The 22,312-nt window shown below is 42.0% G+C and overlaps 2 protein-coding genes across 2 annotated transcripts in view; one reads left to right on the top strand and one right to left on the bottom strand.

The window, feature by feature from the left end:
• Window positions 1–355: 355 nt before the first annotated feature.
• On the top strand, window positions 356–2,010 carry GPR150 (G protein-coupled receptor 150). Its single transcript, XM_075020543.1, is given in 2 exon segments — window positions 356–1,348; window positions 1,351–2,010. Coding segments are annotated over 2 exon segments (1,224 nt in total). The 5' UTR covers window positions 356–403; the 3' UTR covers window positions 1,630–2,010.
• A 3,762-nt stretch (window positions 2,011–5,772) lies between these two features.
• The window catches only part of ARSK (arylsulfatase family member K), a 24,134-nt gene continuing 7,594 nt past the window's right edge, over window positions 5,773–22,312 (bottom strand). Inside the window, exons 4-8 of the mRNA XM_075020851.1 lie at window positions 15,933–16,215; window positions 12,585–12,756; window positions 10,972–11,196; window positions 7,731–7,955; window positions 5,773–7,645 (exon numbers count right to left, since the gene is read on the bottom strand). Coding sequence (XP_074876952.1) covers window positions 7,371–7,645; window positions 7,731–7,955; window positions 10,972–11,196; window positions 12,585–12,756; window positions 15,933–16,215 — 1,180 coding nt within the window. The 3' untranslated portion in view covers window positions 5,773–7,370. The remainder of the gene's footprint in view (window positions 7,646–7,730; window positions 7,956–10,971; window positions 11,197–12,584; window positions 12,757–15,932; window positions 16,216–22,312) is intronic.

Here is a 22,312-nt window from a genome sequence, read left to right as displayed (position 1 = left end):
GACGTGCCCCACGGACACGGGTGGCGGGGGCGGCCATCCGTCGGGGGGTCGCGCCGGCTGCCGGCACCTCCCGTGCGGAGACCAGCAGAAGGGGCGACGGGACCCCCCGCCGCCCCCCCAGAGGAGAGGGGTGCCGGGGGGGCGGCAGCGGACCCCCAACCCCCGCGCCCCGCGTCCGCCGGGAGCTGCGCTGCCGGCATCGAGCGGGCGGCGGCTACCGAGCCGGCGGGCTTAGTCGCCCGCCGGTGCCGGGGGGGGGCGTGCGATCCGCCGCGCAGCGCAGCCCACCGCCGCCCCCCCCCCCCACCCCCCCCGGTGCCGGCTGACGGCCAGCCCCTATAAAATGCCTCCGGGGAGCTCCGCCGCCGCCGGGGGAAAAGCTCGGGGGACCCGACCGGGCGCGATGGAGGAAGAGGAGGACCCCTTCCCTCCCGGCCTCAACCTCTCCGCCCCCGGCGTCCCCCGAGCCCTCCCCGTCCCGCGGGCGGTCGGGGCGGGCGCCGTCCTTCTGCTGGCGCTGGCGGGGAACGGGCTGGTGCTGCGGCGGCTGTGGGGCTGCCGGCCGCGCCGGCGAAGGGACCTGCTGGTGGGGCACCTGGCGCTGGCCGACCTGGCGGGCTGCGGGCTGGCCCTGCTGCCCCGCTTGGCGGTCGAGCTCCGCGGTCCCGCCGGTCCCCCCGGCCCCGTCGCCTGCCGCCTGCTGCCGCTGCTGCAGCGTTGCGGGCCGCTGGCCTCGGCCCACGGGCTGGTGCTGCTGGCGCTGGAGCGGCGCCGGCCGACCCTGCCCGCCCGCGGCTTGGCCGCCCTGGGCTGGCTGCTGGCTCCGCTCCTCGCCCTGCCCCAGGCCTTCGCCTTCCGCCCGGCTCCGCGCCCCGGCGAGCCCCGTTGCCGCAGCGTCTTCGAAGAGCTGCCGCCTTGGCAAGGCCTGGCCTTCGCCGCCTACGGGGCGGCCACCGGCTTCCTGGCGCCCGCCGGGCTCCTCTGCTGGGCCTGCGCCCGCAGCCTGGCCGCCCTCGGGGCCGCCCGACGGCGGCGCGGGGGGCCGGCGGGGAGCGGCGGGGGTCTGGCCCGCGGGCGGGCGCGGGTGCTGCGGCTGCCGCTGGTGCTGGCGGCTCTCTTCGCTCTCTGCCGCCTGCCCCGCTGCGCGATGGAGCTCGGCTTGGCCTCGGCGCCCGGCGGCGGCGGAGGGCGGCGGGAGGCGCTGGCGGCGCTGGGCATCGTGGAGGCGGCCAACAGCGCCCTCAACCCCTACGCCTGCCTGCTCCTCCACGGCCGCCGCCGTCGCCGCGGCCCCTGCGGGACCGGGACGGCGACGACCTCCGCCGCCGCCTGCTGCTGCTCCTGCTGCCCCCCCCGCGCACCCGACGGTCGGGGCCGCCGCGGGGCCGCTCTCCGCCGCCCGCTCCGCCGCCGCGCCCGCACCCCGAGCACCGCCGCCGGCACCCCGAGCACCGCCGCCGGCACCCCGAGCCCCGTAGGCACCCCGAGAACCGCCGGCACCCCGAGCCCCGTAGGCACCCCGAGAACCGCCGGCACCCCGAGCCCCGTAGGCACCCCGAGCGCCGCCGGCACCCGCGGCTCCCCCGGCGTCCCGTCGCCCGCAGCAGCCGCGGCCGGGGCGTGCGTTAGCGCGGCGACGGCGCGGTGATGGCGAGGAGGCGGAGGAGGCTCCGGTGCCCCCGAGAAGAGGATGGGGACGGGGACGGGACGGGGATGGGCGCTGGGAAGCGTTCGGGCGGCCGCACGACGGTGCCCGCGGTCCTTCACCTTCGCGCAGCTTCGGGGCGGGGATTGTCTTTCCTTGTTTCGTTTCTGCTCTTTTTCGCTGTGTTTTCGTGTCAGACACGCTTACGGAGAGGAGCGGGCGGCAGCGGCGGGATGTCTGTTGCGATGCGAGCTGCCCGAACGTTGTTCCCGTTCAGAGCCCGACTGACTTGTCATCCTTACGAAGCCTTACGAGTATTTCGGTCGTACTTTGTGGCTTTCGTGACACCTCGCTCAGAAATAAAATCGCTCAGTCCAAGAAATTTCTCTTTTTGTCGTTGCTGTTCAAATCCAACTGGAAAAGTAGGCGTGTGTCCACTTCCTTTCAGGCAGGCTGGCGTGTACTTCTTGCGTTAGTTAACTAATCGGCTGTACAGACCGAGCAGGGGGCTGCAACAGGCACACTGCAATGGGATGTACGTGTATAAAACGCATCCCTGCTTGTGGCAAAAGTCTTCTCAAATGCTGGGGGTTTTTGTCTAAAACACAGCATGTTTCAAGGCAGAGCGATGAAGACTCACTGCTCTGAGATGTACCCATTTAGCTCCAGTTTTATTCATAAGATTTCCATTACACCCACTTCACCAGCTGAATATTCTTTGTCACGTTGACACTACAAATTAAGACAAACCTACATTTTCCCGCAATACGAGAGCCTTAGTTCTGTAGCGCTGGGCACGAATGATGTGCAGTGTTCATAGCTGGTAGCACATACGTATCGATACCCTCAATAAGTTGATGATAGCTCACATGTATGAAAATGATGATTGACAAACCAGAGCAGGCAACACTGAGAGCTCTGCACCTGCAGATGGGAGCAGTGTTAGATGCCGTCATCTGACCCGGGAGAGACCTCACCAGTACCCAACAGAGCCCGCACCCTCACATCTGGTTGCCGTGGTAGATTCCCAGTCCGACTGATGCCCTCCAGGAGCCCGAGACACTTTAACACAAACTGAAGTGTGTTTATGCTGTGATTGCGTGAAGCTGTTTCTCCCCCAGAGACCCTGGCTGTACTTTCTGTGCAGGTACTACCAGCATAGGGAACAGCATGGCCATCTCTGCAGGTTTCAGTGGCTGCGTAGCATTTTTAAGGGTGACATCTGTGTTTAGAGGAAGCTGCCAAGTGGGGCTTTTCAGTTCTTACAGTCTGCAGCGGCGTGCATGCATTTGGGCTCTCCCTAACACTGCTCACGCGGGGAATGAAGGTCAGTTCAGGGCAAGGCTCCTACTTGTACAGCATCTTGCTGGCTCTTAGCAGGGCTTTTCCCTGCTTAGTCTGGGTGACAGATCAGCCCTGGTTCAGTGACACAGGACCTGAGGCTCGTTATATCCTTGCTCTCTATCTGGCTTTCACCAACCTATCCAATAATCTTCCAATTTTTTTTTCTTTCTCCACGTCTCACTCTTTTCTACAGGCACCGCATCTTGTACCAAAACTGTCTCTCAGTGGGTGCTCCTGTTGTACCGGAGTTACTTGTAGAGGTACAAGATGCTGTCTGACAGGTAGCTCTAGCATCTCAATCTCAACAGGCTTCCTCCAAAGAACTGAGACTTAAGATGACTTTTCTTAGAAGACATTGCTCCAAAAACAGTGACCTCGTGTGATGTTTTTACAGAACCTGAGTACAATAATTCATGTCTACTCATAATTACTGCTGCTGATGAAGAGTTATTATAAAGGTGAGTAAAGCTGAAACTGTGCTGTGTAAATGGGACTGAACTTTGTTCAGTAAGAAATAAACAGTGGTGAAGCCTACATCACCACCCAGCATGCGGAAAGGAGCTGTAAAGAGCATCCCAGGGGCATTTGGCTCCCTGATCTACTGCAGGATCACACATACCTTGGCCATTCTTGACAAATATTTTCAACTTCTCTTTAATAAATTCCAGTGACAGAGTTGAGATAGGTTCTCTAGTCAAGCTGTTTTAATGTTTAACCATTTGTTGTTCTTTTGTCTCCAAACAGCGTATCACGACAGCCCTGCATGAAAAACAGACATTCTTTTTCTGCCCTCAGGGGCGTTTGCTGTGCTCTTCTATGAGCTGTATTCGTAGTTGAGGACTTGTCAAGGTTTCTCTGATGGCTGCAACAAACCTAATATGATTCACAAGTCACTTTTTATATTATTTTCCATCTGTTTACATCCTTCTTAAAACATAAAAGCCACAAAGTGGAGACAATATCCTGAGGATTCAGTAGTGTTAATAAAATCATTGCCTCTTGTGTCTTTCATACAACACTCCTTTCAATCACCCTTGAACGTCGCTTGTTTCCTTCATCACCACATCATGCTGTTGATTCATACACTGCTTCTGGCTCTCTAAAATCTCCTCCAGGCGTGTAAGGTTTTTTGTTCTGCAAAACTGCAGCCTAGACAGTCCGTTGTCTGCCATTTTAGTATTTTTCCCTCTCCCTTTTATTTCGACCTTGAACTAATCCATGATGAAACTTACCTGATTGATTTCAGAGCATTTTTCCAGCTAATGAAGACTACTTTGAATTTTAGCGTATCCTCAGAAGTGCTGATAGCTCTGCCAGGATGCATTTTCTCGTGTTTCGTAAAAAACAAAGAGCCTACTCCTCCTCCATTCAAATTACTTACTAAAAAAGTACCAAACAGTACTACATCAAATTCATGCAGACCTTACTTGATCAGCCTTCCCACTTTTTCATTTCTGGTGTCTACTGCCGAGTTTGATTTTGTACCTAATGTACAGTAGTTTTACTAGACTCTATTTCCATAGCTGGTTTGAAATAAGATCAGATAGGCCACTGCCCAAGTGCATTCAAAGTCTGGATCGCCCCACTGATTTTTTCCTTAGCGACTAGGCTAGTTATCCTGACAAAGGCAGCAGATGATTATTTTCATGTGATTTGTTGGCAAATTCACAGTCTCCTACCTCTCTAGTGACCACAAGGACCTTGTATTTACGAAAATAATTCCCATTTTGGTTCATCAGGACAGTGGTACCTCTCCTGCCTTTGTAAGCACTTGAAGTTAAGCAGGAAGGTTCAGAAGCTGATGAGGGCCAATGCCCTTGGTAGTCTCAGGTAAATCTCAAAAGGCCACATTGACCTGGCTACATCTAATAAATACCTTTAATACCTTTGCACCTGCTGGCATTCCAGCCTGCCGCCTTCTCCCTTTCACTCCCCAGTGTCTCTTCAGTGTTAATACCGTGTAACTTGTTTCGCATGTTTGAAAACCAGATTTTTTTCTTCGTTAGCTGCACAACCTTGCATGTTGCAAACCTCATTTGATTTGTGTTACAATAATGCAGATGCATTAGCATAACTAAGATAGAGCAACTGAGTATGACCCTATTGTTAAATGTATCTGGTTTGGACTTAAATTAGCTCAGTTCTGTACCAACACAGGTAGATTGTTTATTGCAAACAGCGGCAGGAAGGCATTAGGTGGTTTTTGCCTTCTCTTTTTCTAACTTCAGAACAAAGGTTCACACACAAATAAGTGACTTTCAAAAGTCAAAGTTCTGCTTTTAACAAACAAGTCAGTGTTTTCTTTTTAAATAGGCATTTTAGAAAGACCACATACAAAAAGAAGTATTAGACTAGACATACTGACTTAGGATCTGATGACTATCTGCTACGGCTTGGCTCAACACGCCACAGAATCGCCTTGCGAGGGAGCATCCCTACCTCCTGACATTGTAACTCTGCTTTGCCAGCAGGCACATTCCTGGGGTTTCCTGCATTATCTGGAGACCTGTCCCCGTGCACTGGGCTTCTTTGGACAGCCTGTGCTACAAGAAATTGATGCAAGGAATGACAGTAAGAAGTTTGTTTTTCCAATTTGTCTTTCCATTTCACAGAGTATCACAAACTGCACTTTAGTAAGCCTAACACTTAGGAAGAACTACATCTTAAAAGCTCGTGTCTTTAAAGGAAGCACTGTCCACAGAACTGACAAAATACAATCTTCCCTAGTAATTTCTTTAAACATTCAGTCATTAAAAAAAGCACACACATAAATCACATCCAGTTTACCATAATTTTATTTTACTATATTCTGTACAATGTACTATGTTCTGTCCAGACCTCTGGGAAGTGATCAATTTATTTATTCTTTTCCCTCCTGAACGAGTGTTCGTACAGATGTATTTATTCTCTTTACTTACACACCTTGTTTATATTACACAGCTGTGTTTTTTGTTTAAATAGTTTCATCACTATCTGAACTCATTTTAGCAAGAATTATAATGACATGTGTTACAGTGTTTGAAGTTTTTTTTAATTATTAATTTGTTCCTTGCCTACAAAAAAAAAAAAAAAAAAAAAGCTACCACAGCAGTAAGTCATAGAAGGTCAGCCTTCATGTTCTATGAACATGAAAATAGCCATCAGAAAATACATGTATTTTTCATATTTATTTTTACTAGCTTACTGCTACTGCTGAGTATTCCATTACAGATTCCAGAAAGCATTTAGGTATGAAGTATAATGTCACCCTGAATTGTTACTATAGCAGCAACAACTGTGCTCAAGAATATGCAAACGTAAGTGCTGCTACAATTACGTTTTTCCTTAGGCAGGGGAGTTAACTAGCTAAATCTCACCTTCTTCCAAAATTGCATTGTTTTTTAATAACATCCCTGGAAAAAAGTGAAATAGTATTTTTATGTTAATTTTCCCTGCAAGCTTCAACTGTATCTCCTCTGTACCTTTCATGTTCCAGTTCTCCACTCGTTGATGCACATTAAAACATTTACCTACAGAATCTAACTGCATAATGGGGATTTATTCAAGCCGTTTTCATCTTCTGCTGTGCAAATCACACCATCACTTTTCAGAGAACTGCTCTGCCCCCAGGTTTGGTCAGAGGGGTTTGTTTTGTTATTTTTTAATTTCCGACAGTGACCAGAGACTAGATTCCTGTTCAGTTCCACAGCTGTTCAATTAGTAGCCTATGCATATTATGAAATTTTAAACAGCAAGGAGTAGTAAGTACCAGATCCAAAAGCAAGAGATTAGAAGGCAGCTCTTGAAAAGATGGAGAGTCAATCATGCATAAAACAGGAATGCTGACATAGTAAGTACATGAATAAACTGCATCTATGTTCAGACCAATACTAGCTGTTAACTTTTCAGATTATATTTTAAACTCTATAGCTTCTCTAAGGTGGATGAATGTGTATCCACTGTAGACTTAAAACCCGTCTTGATTGATAGAAAGTTGGTTCCAGCACATTCCACCGTAATTGGTATTCTACTACAGTAAATTTTATAATCCTTGCTTTAGTCTGTCCTTAGAAATGTAAATTCCCGTTGAATTCTAATGCTTAATACTCTGCATTTTTGCAATCGGCTAAATATTCCATACATGCAATTAGTACTTACGTACTAACCTTCCTATGTATGCTTAGGTGTTACAGAATTATAACATGTAAAAATCTAGATTTGTTGTGCTGGCTAGTTATATAAAATGCTTCCGGCTTTCTAACACAAAGCGGTAATTGTTCGGGCATCTTTGCTTTCAATAGCTTATATAAGACAATAATTCTAACACTTGAAATACAGCATAATATTGCAAATGCAGAATGTTTTCATATCCTTAGTCATATTAAATCTAGGCTGTTTTTATTTACTTACTTTGACTAAGCCATTTGTTAATTGCATTCTCGTATTTTTGGGGTTCCTTTAACCAGTCTTGATGCCACCTAAGGTTGGCAATAACATTTGAGTAATTCTGACCCAAACTTTGTTTCCAACTGATGAACTGTCTTTTGTTATACTCCTGAACAGAAGAAGAAACCTTTGGGTAGTTTACTACAGAGCGGAGTATTTTGTCCAAGGAATGTACAATTACCGGGAATTTTACTGCAACGTTTGTTAGCTCATCTGGATCGTCAGAAAGGTCTGGAACAAACAAAAAGTCAGTTAAGAGCCAATTTGCATTTAATTAAATTAATGAGTCAGTTAGGACATAAAAGTTGTAACATACCAAACAGTTGTGGAAGTACTGAATGCCCATCTGAGTATGTGATATATTTCCACTTGCCAGTTCGAAGCATGTACGTGGAAGCATTCACATTGCATCCATGGAACTCACTCAACACCCATGAGGGCCGAGGCCCTCTGGGTGACAATTCGTTTTCAGCCTTTCCATGTAGCAGCGGTATAAGAGAATATCCACTGAGGTTCTGCGGGACAGGAATTCTTGCTATATCTAGGCAAAGATACACAAAGTCAAAATGCTACTGCAGTTACTGTTAGCATCAGTAGGCTAAAAAAAGCCTAATGTAATGCTACAGGTTATCTGAACATAAATGCTATTACAATAATAAAACTCGCATTCCTAATTATTCTCCATCTAGAACAAAGGAACCCCAAAATATGCAAATAATAATAATAAAAAATCTTTAAGGAACTTTCCAAGGTCAGCTGCCCACCATCTTGATCAGAAGCAGTGCCAGCTATGTATAAGTCAATCTTTAACAGATGTTAAAACCAATCGCAACAGCCTCCAGTGATGCGTGGTGTGCTTTTTGTTTTTTTAATCACGGTTTTATAACCCCTCCCTTCTGCTCTGACCACCTCAGGCAAGAGGAAAAGATTGCCATAGCATGAAAGGACCCTAAAAGCTCCATATCCAACATGGTCTAACCATTTGTTTCTTTGATCATAATAGTGCTAAGCTCCTACCTAGAATTCTTTATCACTGGATAACAAAACACTTTACAAAAGGTTGCCATTATGGTTATCACCTATAACTGGTGGGGAAACGGAGGAACAGGACCACTTGCTTCTCTGGAGATAAAGATGGTATCAGATGTGGTATCAATACAGTGCACATATAGAAAATACTGGATGACTCTATAGCCTACTAGGCAGCCCCTAGAAGACGCTGTAACTTGAATAAGCTCCTCGGTATCAACTTACATCACAAGTGTCTCTAGCTCCCAAAGATCAGGTCAATATTAAGCAGCTGCAAAAATCTCTCAAAGACATTCTGAAAAACATAGTTGAGAATCCCAAGGATGTTACCTAAACTTCAGCTTGCCCTAAAAACAGGGTATGACAGTACTAGTGTTTTTAATCACCCTACTGAACGTAGCATATAGTCATTCAAAATTCAACACTTTGCATTTCACAGAGCACCGTGGTAGTATTTTATCTTGTGTTCTACACCAAGTGGTGATACTCAGTGCATGCAGATTGCCCAGAGGTGACTTTTTCCTTCATTGGCATGTATCTTGCTTTTTCTCCTCTGGTTCTACAGCATATACACCTGTCATTAATCTGTAGTTCTTCCTCTAGTAAATAAAAAGGCCAGCATTTGACTAAGCACTAGTAAAAGCTGTAACATGTAAACCCAGTAGCTTTCAGTGTGTGGACTGAAAACTTGAACAAATACATACTACATTTGCACAAAAGAAAAAGGGATATAGGCCTTCCTCTTCTGTCATTCTAAACCAGTAATGCTATTAACTGCAGTAACTGCATTCTCCACATGCAAAGAATGCTCCAGGCTGGCACCTTCAGTAGCTCCTGCTTTTCCAACAGAGATCCAAAGATACTTCCATACAGACCAACAAAGCCAGTGCTGTCGGGAGGAAAGGTTATGCTACATCCCGTTAAAAAAATGGAAGAGCTGTTGCACTCCTGGCTGAGTTATCCGTTATCACACAGATTCTTCTGGAATCAAAACATCTGTACCACACTCGCTATAGGGTGCACCTAATCTCAAAGTCAGTAAAGGAGGAAGTACTGAGCAAAGCATTTGGATGGCGTCTTAAAGAGAGATTATTGCCCTGAGACAACGCAAAGCCAAAGGGATTACATTTATCATGAAAAAGGAGTTGAAATCTGTTTCCTCACTAGTCAGCAGCAGCATGCAGCCTGAAGAGATAGTAGATGACAGAGATGATTCTTCATGCTTTCACATTCATCTTGATGTATGTGCCTTTTTTGACATTCAGATTACTGGAAAGGGGAACTGCCAGAACAGAAGGAAAGGACTTACAAACTCAAGAGTTCTGGGAAGAAAAAAAAGGAGGAAAAGAACAAGAAGGAAGGATGTTAAACCACCTGACCAGTTATGTTATTTGGGGAAAAGGCACAAAGAAGAAAAAAAAAAAAAGACGATATTTTTAACTCTTTACATATGATACCACAACTTATTTAAGAACCATACCTAATACAGATTACTTCACATATATAAAAGATTTGATATCAGAATTTTGAAGAGAAAGCTACTCAGATTATATCCTATTTTCAACTGGATAACTGGTTCAAAAGTTTTGAGAAGTGACAGGCAAATAAATACCTTCTGTTCCATTTTTAGAAAATCAACTTAATACAGGAAAGGATTTTTCACTGGCATTTACTGCTAGAAGTACAGTTTTATCTACTGCTCCACGTTCTTTCAGGCAACTGCAGCATACACATGACACTTCTTGAAGAGCAAGCTTTGCAGATTACCTTGAAAAAGACATTTTTCTGATCAGTAGCCTAGAAGATCCTAGATGAAGCCTCGAACAGTGGTGCCACCTAAGGTTTAGTTCTAGTGAGATTCATCTCTTGCATGATTTATCAGAGGTAACTACTCAAAAATTCACTCTTAAAAGTAATTTCCATCTGTAAGTGATTTGATGTCAGTCCTTTTTATTTGATTGTCTGCCCCATAATGAATATTTGCATGTCCAAGAAGGTAAGAATGAACATCCTTTATCGTATCTTATTATGCTTCCCCAGATCAATTGTATATTTCCTATACAAAGTCTTTATCACATGTTTTCCATGTGACCCTTCATAAAGGACATTCCTTTGATAAGCTAATGAACCTGCTATGCTTTCAGGTTTTATCTCATCTCTGGATGCATTTACACTATAATTTCTACAGCAAACTGTTAGGTATGAAGGCTAGCAAGGATTACTCGTATCTAAACCACATCTGATTGGTTTTTATCACCTTTTTTTTTTTAATAACAAATACTCCTACATATAATCATTCACTGTAATTGTGTTGATGACGGAAACAGTAGTAAGGAACATCAACAGCTCCTTTATTTAATTTTTACATCCATTTTTTGCATTTTTTATTAAGTCCGTGTGTATGTTCCACAGATAAATTGTTGTCTCCTATTGTGTTAATACATTGCCTCACAAAGTGGAGACATAATACAAATGCATAATAATAGTAACTGGGGAAAAAAAAATTCATTTGAAATTACTGAACTCACCAAGCATAGTAGGATATATATCCACAAGAGATACCACATTTGGTATTTGCTGCTGTTCTTTTATGCCTGGCCCCAAAACTAAAAGAGGAACATGGGAACTTCCTTCATACATGCTCATTTTATAGAACTGCCGGTGTTCCATAGCAAGTTCTCCATGATCTGCAGTGAATATAACTATTGTTTTTTTAAGAAGCCCAGTATCTCTCAGAGCTGAAATAATCTCACCTGCAACAAGAAAAAGATACTGAAAAGGCTATGTTCACAATATTCCTTCCAACTTCTGTACCTGCAAAGCAGCATGCAAACTCTCTCTGCTACAGAAGGCAGAGGCCAAAGCTTTCAGCCCAGAATAACATACAGTCGTCAACAAGTTGCAGGGGTCTGCCTCCCAATTAAGTGTGGAGGGCACTGAACACAATCATAAAAATTTCAAAAAGCAAGGATGCACCACAGGACAAGCTGCATTTTTGCTATCGTCACTTTTGTTTAATTTCTAGTATAACTAATAATAGTTATTTCAACAGCAGTAAAATAGGTCAGCAGAAGTCCTGACATTAGATTTAGGGTGAAGGACTCTTGACAGTACCCACCTTAAACTTAATCAGTGGAAATTTCTCCTTCCTTTGCCTAGATCCCCACAGAAGCCTCTTGCACTGACATTTGTGCAGCGAAGACAGGGCCAAAATCAATGAATTTGGTAATTAAACAAAGCACTTACACATCTTTAATGTTAAAACAGAAAGATGATTCTTGTTTAAACAGACTAGTTAAAAACTTAAAATATGTTAACAAATCAAACCCCAGTGCAGTTACTTTGCAATACCTTCACTCCCTAAAACTGTCAGGCTCCCATTGATCTCTTTTTTGTTCACAAAATCTGGAAGAGTAATTCTGTGTCTTTTAAATTACTTTATCATTCTAACATTGCTAAAAAAATTAGCTTATTTATTCCTGAATTTCATACTAGAATGCAAGGAAATTCCTGTTCTTTTATGGTCACTTTTCAAATTAAGAAATAAAATACTGTAAATGAAGACCAACTTGCATTACAACTTTTATGTATGTAGACCTTACTGCAAACTAGGAAGAATTCTGAATGCCTAGTTATTTCTTTTTTTTCTTGACTTTCAGTAATATGCTGCTGAGGAAGACTTCAAAGGTAACCTTATTGTTTAGTCTATGTATAATAGCTGACATCCAGTCTATGCATTTGAAATCAATCTCCAAGGAAACTGCTTATGCCCTAAAGTTTATCTCTCCTTCCAGCTCTGCTTTGCTGGTGTGTCCCCTTCACAGATGCTTCCATTATTTCAGTTAGCACTTAATCAAAGAATATTTATTTCCTCTTGTACATGGGTCAAGCAATGTTTTGCTGCAGTTACTGGGCTTTTGCACAGTCTTTTGACTGGTAGTTGTGATTACTTTTCAGAGCGCTCTGAATTCACCTTGCAATAGCCTTAAAAGCTATCCAGTTATTTGCAACATCCATGTGACTTACTCCCAGATCTGAATTGTGGTTTGTTTGTTTTTTTTTTCCAGAGGACCAGCCCCATCAGCATTTTCTTAAAAGTATCAGAACAAGAAAACCCCCTGTATAATGAAACATTACCTACCCAGCATGGCATCTGTCTCTGCACACATAGCATAATAAAATGCTCTAATATTTCTCACTTCTTGCTTTGTAAACTCTCCTGTGCAATTCTTCGTGTAAGATGAGTAATAGTCTATTGGATGCATCTCTGAAAGAGAAGACCACTTGGGAATTTTAATAGCTTCATAAGTTACCTAAAAGTAAGAGGAAATTAAGGTTACTTTAGCAACTGAATTAAGCCATTTTTTTAAAAAAAAGATTTAATTTAAAACTTTTTAGCACAAATTCACAGTTCTCCATTTGTGGTCCAGGAAACAGCAGCTGCTTATCTGTTACATGCTGCTGCTACCTTCCTCATACTTCCCCTCTGCTTCCACAGGTATCAAGTCATTTTAAGAGAGCTATAAAAATCAGCCAGAAACTAAAGCTAGAAGCCAGAAATATGTGCTTTACCAGCTGATGTCTTTTAAGAGAGATAGCACAGAACAATCTTCTAGAACTGTATTCTAGAGCAAGTACAGAAGTATTGGCATAGTGTCTCATTAACTATAGGATAACTACAAACCGTATGTATCAAAAAGATCATAGTTATGTGAGCCTACAGAACAACATGGAAATTCACTTAGACTGGAAAGGTCTCTAGGACAGTGGATGACAAGCCTTGACATCTTGATAGAAAGAATTCACTACATTAGTCCAACTTTCTAATACTTTTCTATTTGTTTTCACAGGTGTCACTCCATTTTGTTATAAAGTGTAAGATCAGCTTCAAACTAAAAAATAGGAGCCAATCAATTACAAATAAGGCTAGGTTTGTATATTCGAACTGGCATCCTTAGAGATACTGTGTGCTGCAGGACCAGCTTTAGAACCTCAACGGTTGACACACACATTTAGCCTAGGCAGTCATTCTTGTAAGCTTCCCTTAAGTATTGCACTTAACAGAGTTAATTACTTCTACATTGTAGGCTTAAAGCACAAATTACCACAAAGCGGAAAAGATGTAATCTCAGTATGGAAAACTTAAGTTGATTAAACAATAAAACCACACCTGTTGCTCTCCTTTACATCTGAAAATCTTCTCTAACTGAGCTGAGGCCTAGATAATGGCACAGCAACGAGGTGCCTGTGCAGCACCTTCCCAGGGCTGCAGCCACAGCTCCCCTCCTGGGGCGGCCCCAAACACAGGCAGCACTGGTTCCTGATAACCTGAGACACTTATGGTCCAAGCGGCTCCATGTAGCACAAAAGCGATCAGACCAAAGCTGTCCCTAGAAGCATTACATCTCTGTTTATCAGTGTAGCAATTTAAGTGTCAAACCCTACTGAACCCAATTTGGTTTTGCCCTGAGGTGTGGCATAGATAACAAAGAGCTATCTGGGGAGCTACTAGTGTACTGCCCGTCTCTCGAGCACATGATGTATCTTCAACCACCAGTGCTGCTATGGCCACATGTTCCAATACCCACAAGGTTCCAGTCAATATTCTCTCTTGAGTTATCTAGCAGATGTATTAAGTCATCTAAACAGTTGGTAAGACTGCAAGAGTTCAAGTGCCCATAGGGATAAAACCTGGCTTTGTAATAGTCAAACAGCATACCAAAACCCTAGTTTCCTTAGGCGCTGTAGAAAATAGGCTGCAAGAAGAAATCTTGGAAGATAAAATAATAGCAGACAACTGCTTCAGTCATCTCCCTGTTGCTGAAGGTCTTTGGCTACATAAAGTCATATTTCAGACTCCTCAAATGGCATTTAGTAGTTGCTTAAGATATAATGGGAGCAAAAAGTGTTCCTCTCCATTCACTATTTGTCAGAAGACTGAACCTTTTTCTACAGGAGTACAACTTAGTTTTTAAGGATTCACAAAATCATAATCCCTTTGTCTGTCATAAATCATAGCTAGAAAAGAAGCCACATGCCCTGAAAAAGTGCCAGCTTGTGCAAAATACAGGGGACCATCTCCCTAGCAACACAGGGTTTCACAAACATACCGTGTTGATACTCCATTCTGTATTAGACCCCAGTAAACATATAATTTAATTCAAGTTCTTCATCTATGCCCTCAAAACTTCTTCATGAGATTGATCTCTGTCATTTTCAAAGACTGTTTCTTCCATGGCCAAAACACAGATATATTCCAGAAGAATCCGTCAATGGCCCATAAATAGTAGTATGTGGTTCACGTAACTGAGTGTGCGTATGTAGTGGCAGAAAGGACCTCAGCAAACTATAGAGTTTAAGTACTCTAACTGGACTAAGGATGACAAAAATTTGTCAGAGATGTTATAACTCTGTCTGTGACTTGGAAAATGGTACCCCCACTTCCCAAGACATGTCTAACCTAGCAATTAGCACCTATAAAGTTTTCCTTAATATCCAAGCTACATCTTGCTTTTTGCAAATTAAGGTTTTTTCCCTGTGCTCTTCTTCTCCCCAGAAACTCCTCACCATTCCTAGAAGAAAATACCCCACAACCCTCACTATTACAAAGTAATTCACATCTCTCAACCTTCATTTGTACATCCTTTTTTCTAAGTCTTTGTATTTTTGTTGCACCTAGATAAAGAGATTTTGCAGTTCCCCAGTAGAAAAGGCCAAATGAGTTATAGAAATTGCATATGGGTTTTTTTGAAGTAAGCATAAAGTCTTTTCAAACCTAATTCTCAGTTCTTCAGCTGCAGAGAATCTTAATGCCTTTATGCAGTGAAAGCTGTTGTAACCCATTTATATTTTTATGACAGATAATGGCACCTGGAGACCACACAAGACAGAGAAAAATTTTTTACTTCTTTGGAACTGAGTGCTATCTGTTAGCTTTCCACATATGGACATAACGGGACTTTTCTGCACTCTAAAAACATTGAAAAGCTACAGCAGCATGGAGAGAAGTTAACAGAAAAGAGAGACTTCTGCTGTGTCTTACTACTTCACGTTCTAGGTTCACATTGTAGAAAAAGTCAACCTCTCACTATAAAGCTCAGACAGAATGGCTACATATAGCATCATTTGTAACAAGCACAATACAGAATGTTATAAACAATGAACTTCAGACAGTTACTGAAAAAAAATTACAGCCAAATAGAGCAACAATTTCATTCTCTGTTTAATGTGTTTCTAGCCACTGAACTCCTAATTTCTTTATTGATTTAGTGACTACTGCTAGCAAACACTTTCCTACAACAGAGAGAAATTCTTCACTTCTATTTGCTTAGCCTTCAATCAGAAATCTAACATCTCATCCAGGCACCTTCTTACTGTGTACTGAAATATCAAAACTGGGTCTGACTTGAAAAATCAGATGAGGAATAAAATACTGTTCATAATAAGTAAAGTTATAAATAAATTTATATTTAAACTTTATCTCACATACCTTTTCAAGCCAATAGGGAGATGTTAAAAATGTAGAGGATCCAAAATTTTCTCCTGCATAGGGTGATGGATATGGGTGTGGTAAATTTAGTCCCAAGTAAAGAACAAACGGTTGAGTAAGGTTAATGGCTTCTTCCTTTATCCAATTTACTGCTTTATCAGTATTCCGCCAATCTGCTTCCATCACTCTGACATGCTTCCTATCACCAGTAAGATTTACCATGGGTCTCCCTTCTTGCCGGAGCAGGAAGTCAACATCCCTAGTCCAAGCTTCCACACGGTTACTGAAAATATATACACAAGATACATACTCAGTGGAAAACGTTTTCTTCACTTTTCCTCCAAGTCAAAAGAATTCCTGAAGAACTTCCGCTATACTTGTAGCTGCAATCTATTTGTAATTTCTACATAAAGGAAAACTGTTATTCAATTGATCAATAGCTATTGTGCATCTATTTTATACTCAAAGGTTTAACCACTTTTTTCTGCTTCTGAATCTTCCTTCTTGTTTATTATAACTTTGTATCAGAATGGTTCTTCTCACATCTACAAAATAGTATTTAGAAATAGCATGTTCATCTTATTGACCCTGCTCCCCATTCTGGCATGGATTCACATACTATTTATGTGGTAAAGAGGGCCTTAGATTTTTGTTATTTGAAAAAGGCCCATGGGAAATAAGTTGCCCGGAGAGGCTGCCTTTAGAAGCAATGTTCTGGTTTTGGATTGTACTATTACAACATTTTAAAACACTATCACTTGGGACAAAAATCTGTAAGAGTGATTTATCTTGTAAAATTGCTTTTAATATAGATGATAAATGCTATCAAGGAAAGGGAATAACAGAGGAGAAGGGTATAGAGAAAGCAAGAAAGGGAAGAAAAAGGCAACTCTTTAATGATTAAATGTTTTTGGAACAGATTTTCTAATAATAAATTTTCTATTAAACATAACAATTGTTGCCTCTCTAAAACACTGAGAAATCTGGCCTGCAGTTTCTTTGCCAGAGTGAATGACACCACAACTGCCGTAAGCAAGGGTTGGGAGGAAACAGCCCATTTAAGACCTTGACTAATCTTCATTTTGTTCATGGCAATTTCAATATAACCAAAGAAATTATAAAAGAAAATATGAAACTGCTCAAGGTTTGATCACATACTTTCATCAAAACACAGCATTATTGTTGTTTAAAGAGCATCTAACCAGTTTTGTCCCCATAGGAATTTCACCATTGCACTTTTAACCTCCAGAAAAACTATTCAGAATTATCTGTAACAACAATTTTGTTTATTGTTTCAAATTCTTGTTTAGACTCACACTTTCAAGGTAAACAGGCTGAAACAAATTACTTAGAAGAAATTAAGGTAGCATGTTTCATAAACATTAGAATTAAATGATGGTAAAGGGTGTGTGGGGTTGTGTGTGTGTGTGGGGTGTCAAATTGCATCTAATGTCATAATACTGACTTATACAGAAAAAATTATTATGTAGGCCATAGGCCAGTCTGACTATCCAATCAGACTGAGGTCACGATCAAGTTAAAAAAACCCAAAACCTATCCCCCAAAACTCAAATAAAAAAACGCCCAAATCCCACTTCAGACCCTTTCCACATTCTGGAGCAACAATGGAGATGTTTTGACACATCCAGGAGGAAAACTAATCCTCAGGCAGAAGAGGAGAAACAGATATGCTGAAATAATCTTCAGAAAGCCAGGTGGAAAGTTGAAAAAGGGGGCAATACTAGATTCAAATCTGGAATTTAAAAGGAAAGAGCAAGGACTTGACAGATGTATAAAAGCTTCAGAAATTAATTCCAATTTTCAACACTTTCAATGTGAATGAAGGGGGACCCTATCTCCTTTGCCAGCAGATAGTACTCCAGCAATTGTAACAAACATACAATGGAAAAAAAGCTGATAAATGAAGGATGGGAATACAACAAGGCAACATAGAAGATAAAGCTTAATGAACTACCATCATTATTAGCCCAAGTGAAAGTAATTACATGACAGTCAGTAGCTACATCTATTTTAAATTTTAAGTGAAGACAGCCACCAACATTCAAAAGGACATATGGCAGTCTTTTTTGACAGGAAGCAGAGGCTTCATGTATTCAATAGTCCAGAGGCTGAAGATCCAGCTCTTTCTCTCTGCTAATATGTATTTCTTTGTATGCACTTCCTAGAAGTCCCCTTCTCAAATACCATTAATTCACAGCTATGAATAATTACGAGTAAGTCACATTCAAATCGATACTTAGTAGATTTCACTATGTATTTGTATTTTAAGATACATAAACTTCCGCAGTTCAGAGATAATTTGTGTTAGCAATGCACTATTTGCAATAGGGTAGGACAAAGCAGAATCAATTTATGTCACACATCTTAAATGTTGCAGCAGAAAAGTCAACAATTCTTTTTTTATTAGGTAAATATGGGATCAGGGAACAGAGGTGGTTTTGTTGTTTAAAGAAACAACATATGAGCTTAAGAAAAGTTTCTAAAGAGATAATACTGCCTGCTAAATCTTGCGTGAGCTGAACTTTTCTATATCCCTTCGCTAGTCTCCTCTTTTACAAGAAATTAAAACAGCAGGACATTTTAATTATTTCCACAATGAACAGGAACCTTTGTTATAACTCTTCTACACTATAGATTACTTAATTGACTACTTAGGGTTTTTAAATGTCTACACAGAAGCCATGCCAGGAACGAGATGTGCTTTTTTCTTTGACTGAAGAATTGTATTTGCAGTTTTCATTTTTTTGAATTAAAAACTGTGTAAACTGCCATTTTCAAATTCCTCTTGTGTAGGCAAGGAAAGGCTGACTAACCATGTGTTTATTTTCATTTATTCTCAACCCCTACCCACACTTACTCAAATAACAGTAAGGGCTTGATCCTGTTAAGTACAGATCTCAAATTCCCAGTGAAGGGAGAGTTAGAACAAAAGTATCAAAAATTTGCAGCAGTTGGAAATGTAGGATACAAGCCTAGGACAAAAGACAATTAAAGACTGCAACACCATAGACTTCACAGTATTTTTCTGTTATCTTTGAAATGCCTAAGAATTCAGCCTCATGGGACCAAGAGCTATGCAAACATGATGTGATTATATGGCTACATCATAATTTCTGTTTGTGAGACTTCAACCCTGTCACTAAAGTAGATGAATCTATACATGACAGAACGAGAAAAATCAGAGTACATGACTGTAACTCTACTGATACTGGTGCTGCTACAGTTTTGCAAAACCCTGAAATGTCTTAATTTATTTCTCACCCGTGGAGGCTTGTAACAATATGTGACAGTACCAGACAAAATAAGTATGAAAGCAAGGTTAAAGTAATGGCGTGCATTGACAGCAAGGAACATGAATGACATCAGCAGAACAGGTCAGTACTGAAGAAGGGGCTGTCAGTGTTTAGATCACCGTACAGATGACTTGTCAGCAGCATCCTGATAGCAGGATGCCAACCAGGTCCTTGTGCACTCTGTGTGCCATTTCTCTTCCTGTTAGTCCAACAGAAGAACAGAATACAGTAAGATAGCCACAATAAGGAAACAAAAAGGCTATTTGCCTAACGTTTCTGAAGACTAAAGTAAGCAAGATTTCAAGGCAAAGTATCACACTATAGCAACTTTTCACTCCTGAAGATTGTAAAACACCTATTCAAAATGCCATTTCATCATTGCCAGTGAACAGAAAAATAGGGAAGACCTCATCAGATAACATCCCTTGCCCTATCACATGCCAGTAAACCTGTTCAGACTACTTGAACATGAATCTTAGCGAGTATGGTTGTGGGTATGAAATTGTGAGTTGACAGAGTTTACCAACTTAGAAAGTTAAGCAACATAAAAATTATGTTCCTCTTCTACATAGTCTCACTTTAAGGTTTTCTTTGCATTAATTCCTACACAATAACATTTGAGAACTAAGGACCACATGTTTGTTCAGCTTTGCACTCCCCATGTGAAGGCCTTTGTACAGAAGCCAGAATTCACCTACAGTCTTCAGCTCAGGCAAATGAAAGCAAGGCTTCTGTAATCCAGACATTTATACGCAACAAACCTTTTTTTCAGTGCCACCTTTGTGTTCCAGTTAACATAGGAACAGCCAGGAACTTCTGGAATTACTTAGAGCTGGTCTTCTTTAAACCTGGAGTGACTTCAGATTAGAGATAAACAGTTTCAATGTTATAAAACATTTCTTCTATCTCAGTGAAGGGCAGGGTGAGTGCATATTATATACTATTTAGACAACACTGAAATTTCTCTGCACAGAAGTGATTCAGAATAAAAGTGTAAGGGTCTGTATAATACTGCAGGTAATTTTTATCTCTCAGAGTAATTCTAATTTACTGAAAATCTATTCTAAATATGCTTAAGAATGATGCACACACAGAATCGTTTCTGTCTTGCTTCATTACATAGAACAAAATCTCTTCTTAAAGAATGGTCTGTTACTGGTACTTTACAGTATGCTGTTAACACTATGCTCTTTTGAAAAGTGTGAATGCCTGAGGCAGTCACAACAAACCATGTCTACACTACAATAATACAAACACCTGTAAGCATTCATCTTTATGTTCAGTTGTTTCTTGCCAGAGAGGAAATTTTCCCAACATTTATATAAGCAAGCACAAAGAATCAGAATAATACTACAGCAGATGACTTTTTAGTATATTGTACAAGTAATTGTCTCTTACTGGGGAAAAAAAAAGTTTTAAGAATAAGGCAGAATAATGCAGCCTTCAGAAAAAAAATATTCAAAGCATAAGACCAGAGGTTGAACACCAATCTGTTCATAGTTAGAAGCTAAGTTACTGAGAAGAGCTGCAGAGAGAGACAAGAAAGAAGCATCAGTAGTACACAAATATGTACACTATCTGGTAAAGTTAAGCAAACATGAAGTTTTTGCTGTAAGTCTGTATCTGAATAATCTTTTACTTCCAATGTAGAACTGGTATATGAAAGAATGGGAAAAAAAAGCTTTCTTTTCTTTTTTGACAGTCTTAAACTGGAGAGGAAATTATTGCTTTGGCCAGATTCTGAAGTGGATACTATTTATAAAGTATTCTGTAGATAAAAAGCAGTGGGTATGTGTCACGTAATACTAACTACTAATGTGACCTTTCAGCTTGATTGTTCATTTTAGTGAGGGAAGTGAGGACATTTTAAGTGACTCTAACCTGTTTAATATCAAATAAAAAGCTACTCTTTATTATTATTATTTCAACAACAGACATCATTATTAATCAGTGCATCTTCATAAAAACTACACAGAAGGAAGACACTGTATTTTGTCCCAACTGTCCAGATGCATTATGCTTATTATTTTTTGAACATAATGCAATTCATCTCTAAATGTTTAAGTATTTTTTATAAATTGCTGTAATTCTAGTCACATTTTTTTTATAAGAAAGCTTTACAGCATAGGAAGTACTGGTGTATTGGGTTTGTGTGGCAAGGTTTTGGTAGCATGGGGGCGACAGGGGTGGCTTCCTTAAGAAGCTGCTAGAAGCTTCTTCCATGTCCAGTGGAGCCAATGCCAGCCGGCTCCAAGATGGACCCACTGGCTGGCCAAGGCCAAGCCCACCAGTGACAGTGGTAGTGCCTCTGGGATAACAGATTTAAGAAAAAAAGCTGTGCAACAGCAACTTCAGCCAGAGAGAGGACTGAGAATGTGTAAGAGAAACAGCCCTGCAGACCCCAAGGTCAGTGAAGGAGGGGGAGGAGATGCTCCAGGCCCTGGAGCAGAGATTCCCCTGCAGCCCGTGGGGAAGACCATGGTGGAGCAGATCTCCACCTGCAGCCCCGGGAGGACCCCACACAAGAGCAGGGGAAGAGTGAGGAGTCCTCCCCCTGAGGATGAAGGAGCAGCAGAGACAAGGCATGATGAACTGACCACAATCCTCATTCCCCGTCCCCCTGCGCTGCTGAGGGGGAGGAGGTGGAGGAAATCGGGAGTGGAGTTGAATCCGGGAAGAGAGGGGTGGGAGGAAGGTGTTTTAAGATTTGGTTTTATTTCTCATTACCCTACTCTGATTTGATCGGCAATAAATTAAATTAATTTTCCCCAAGTTGAGCCTGTTCTGCCTGTGAGGGTAATGGGTGAGTGATCTCTCCCTGTCCTTATCTTGACCCATGAGCCTTTTGTTGTATTTTCTCTCCCCTGTCCAGCTGAGGCGGGGAATGATAGAGCAGCTTTGGTGGGACCCTGGCATCCCACTGGGGTCAACCCACCATAACAGCAAAAATCTGTGAAAACATATGGCCTCCAAAAAACCCCAAACACCTCATGTTTTGTGATGGTAGATCTAATTTTCAAGTATTATCAAAAATGTTTCTTTGTTCTGCCTTTCCTACACTGCTAG

This window comes from Buteo buteo, chromosome Z (assembly GCF_964188355.1).
Source record: "Buteo buteo chromosome Z, bButBut1.hap1.1, whole genome shotgun sequence".
In the NCBI taxonomy this organism is placed as follows: domain Eukaryota; kingdom Metazoa; phylum Chordata; class Aves; order Accipitriformes; family Accipitridae; genus Buteo; species Buteo buteo.
The sequence above is the reverse complement of the archived record's forward strand: the minus strand, read 5'-3'. Positions and strand labels throughout refer to the sequence as shown.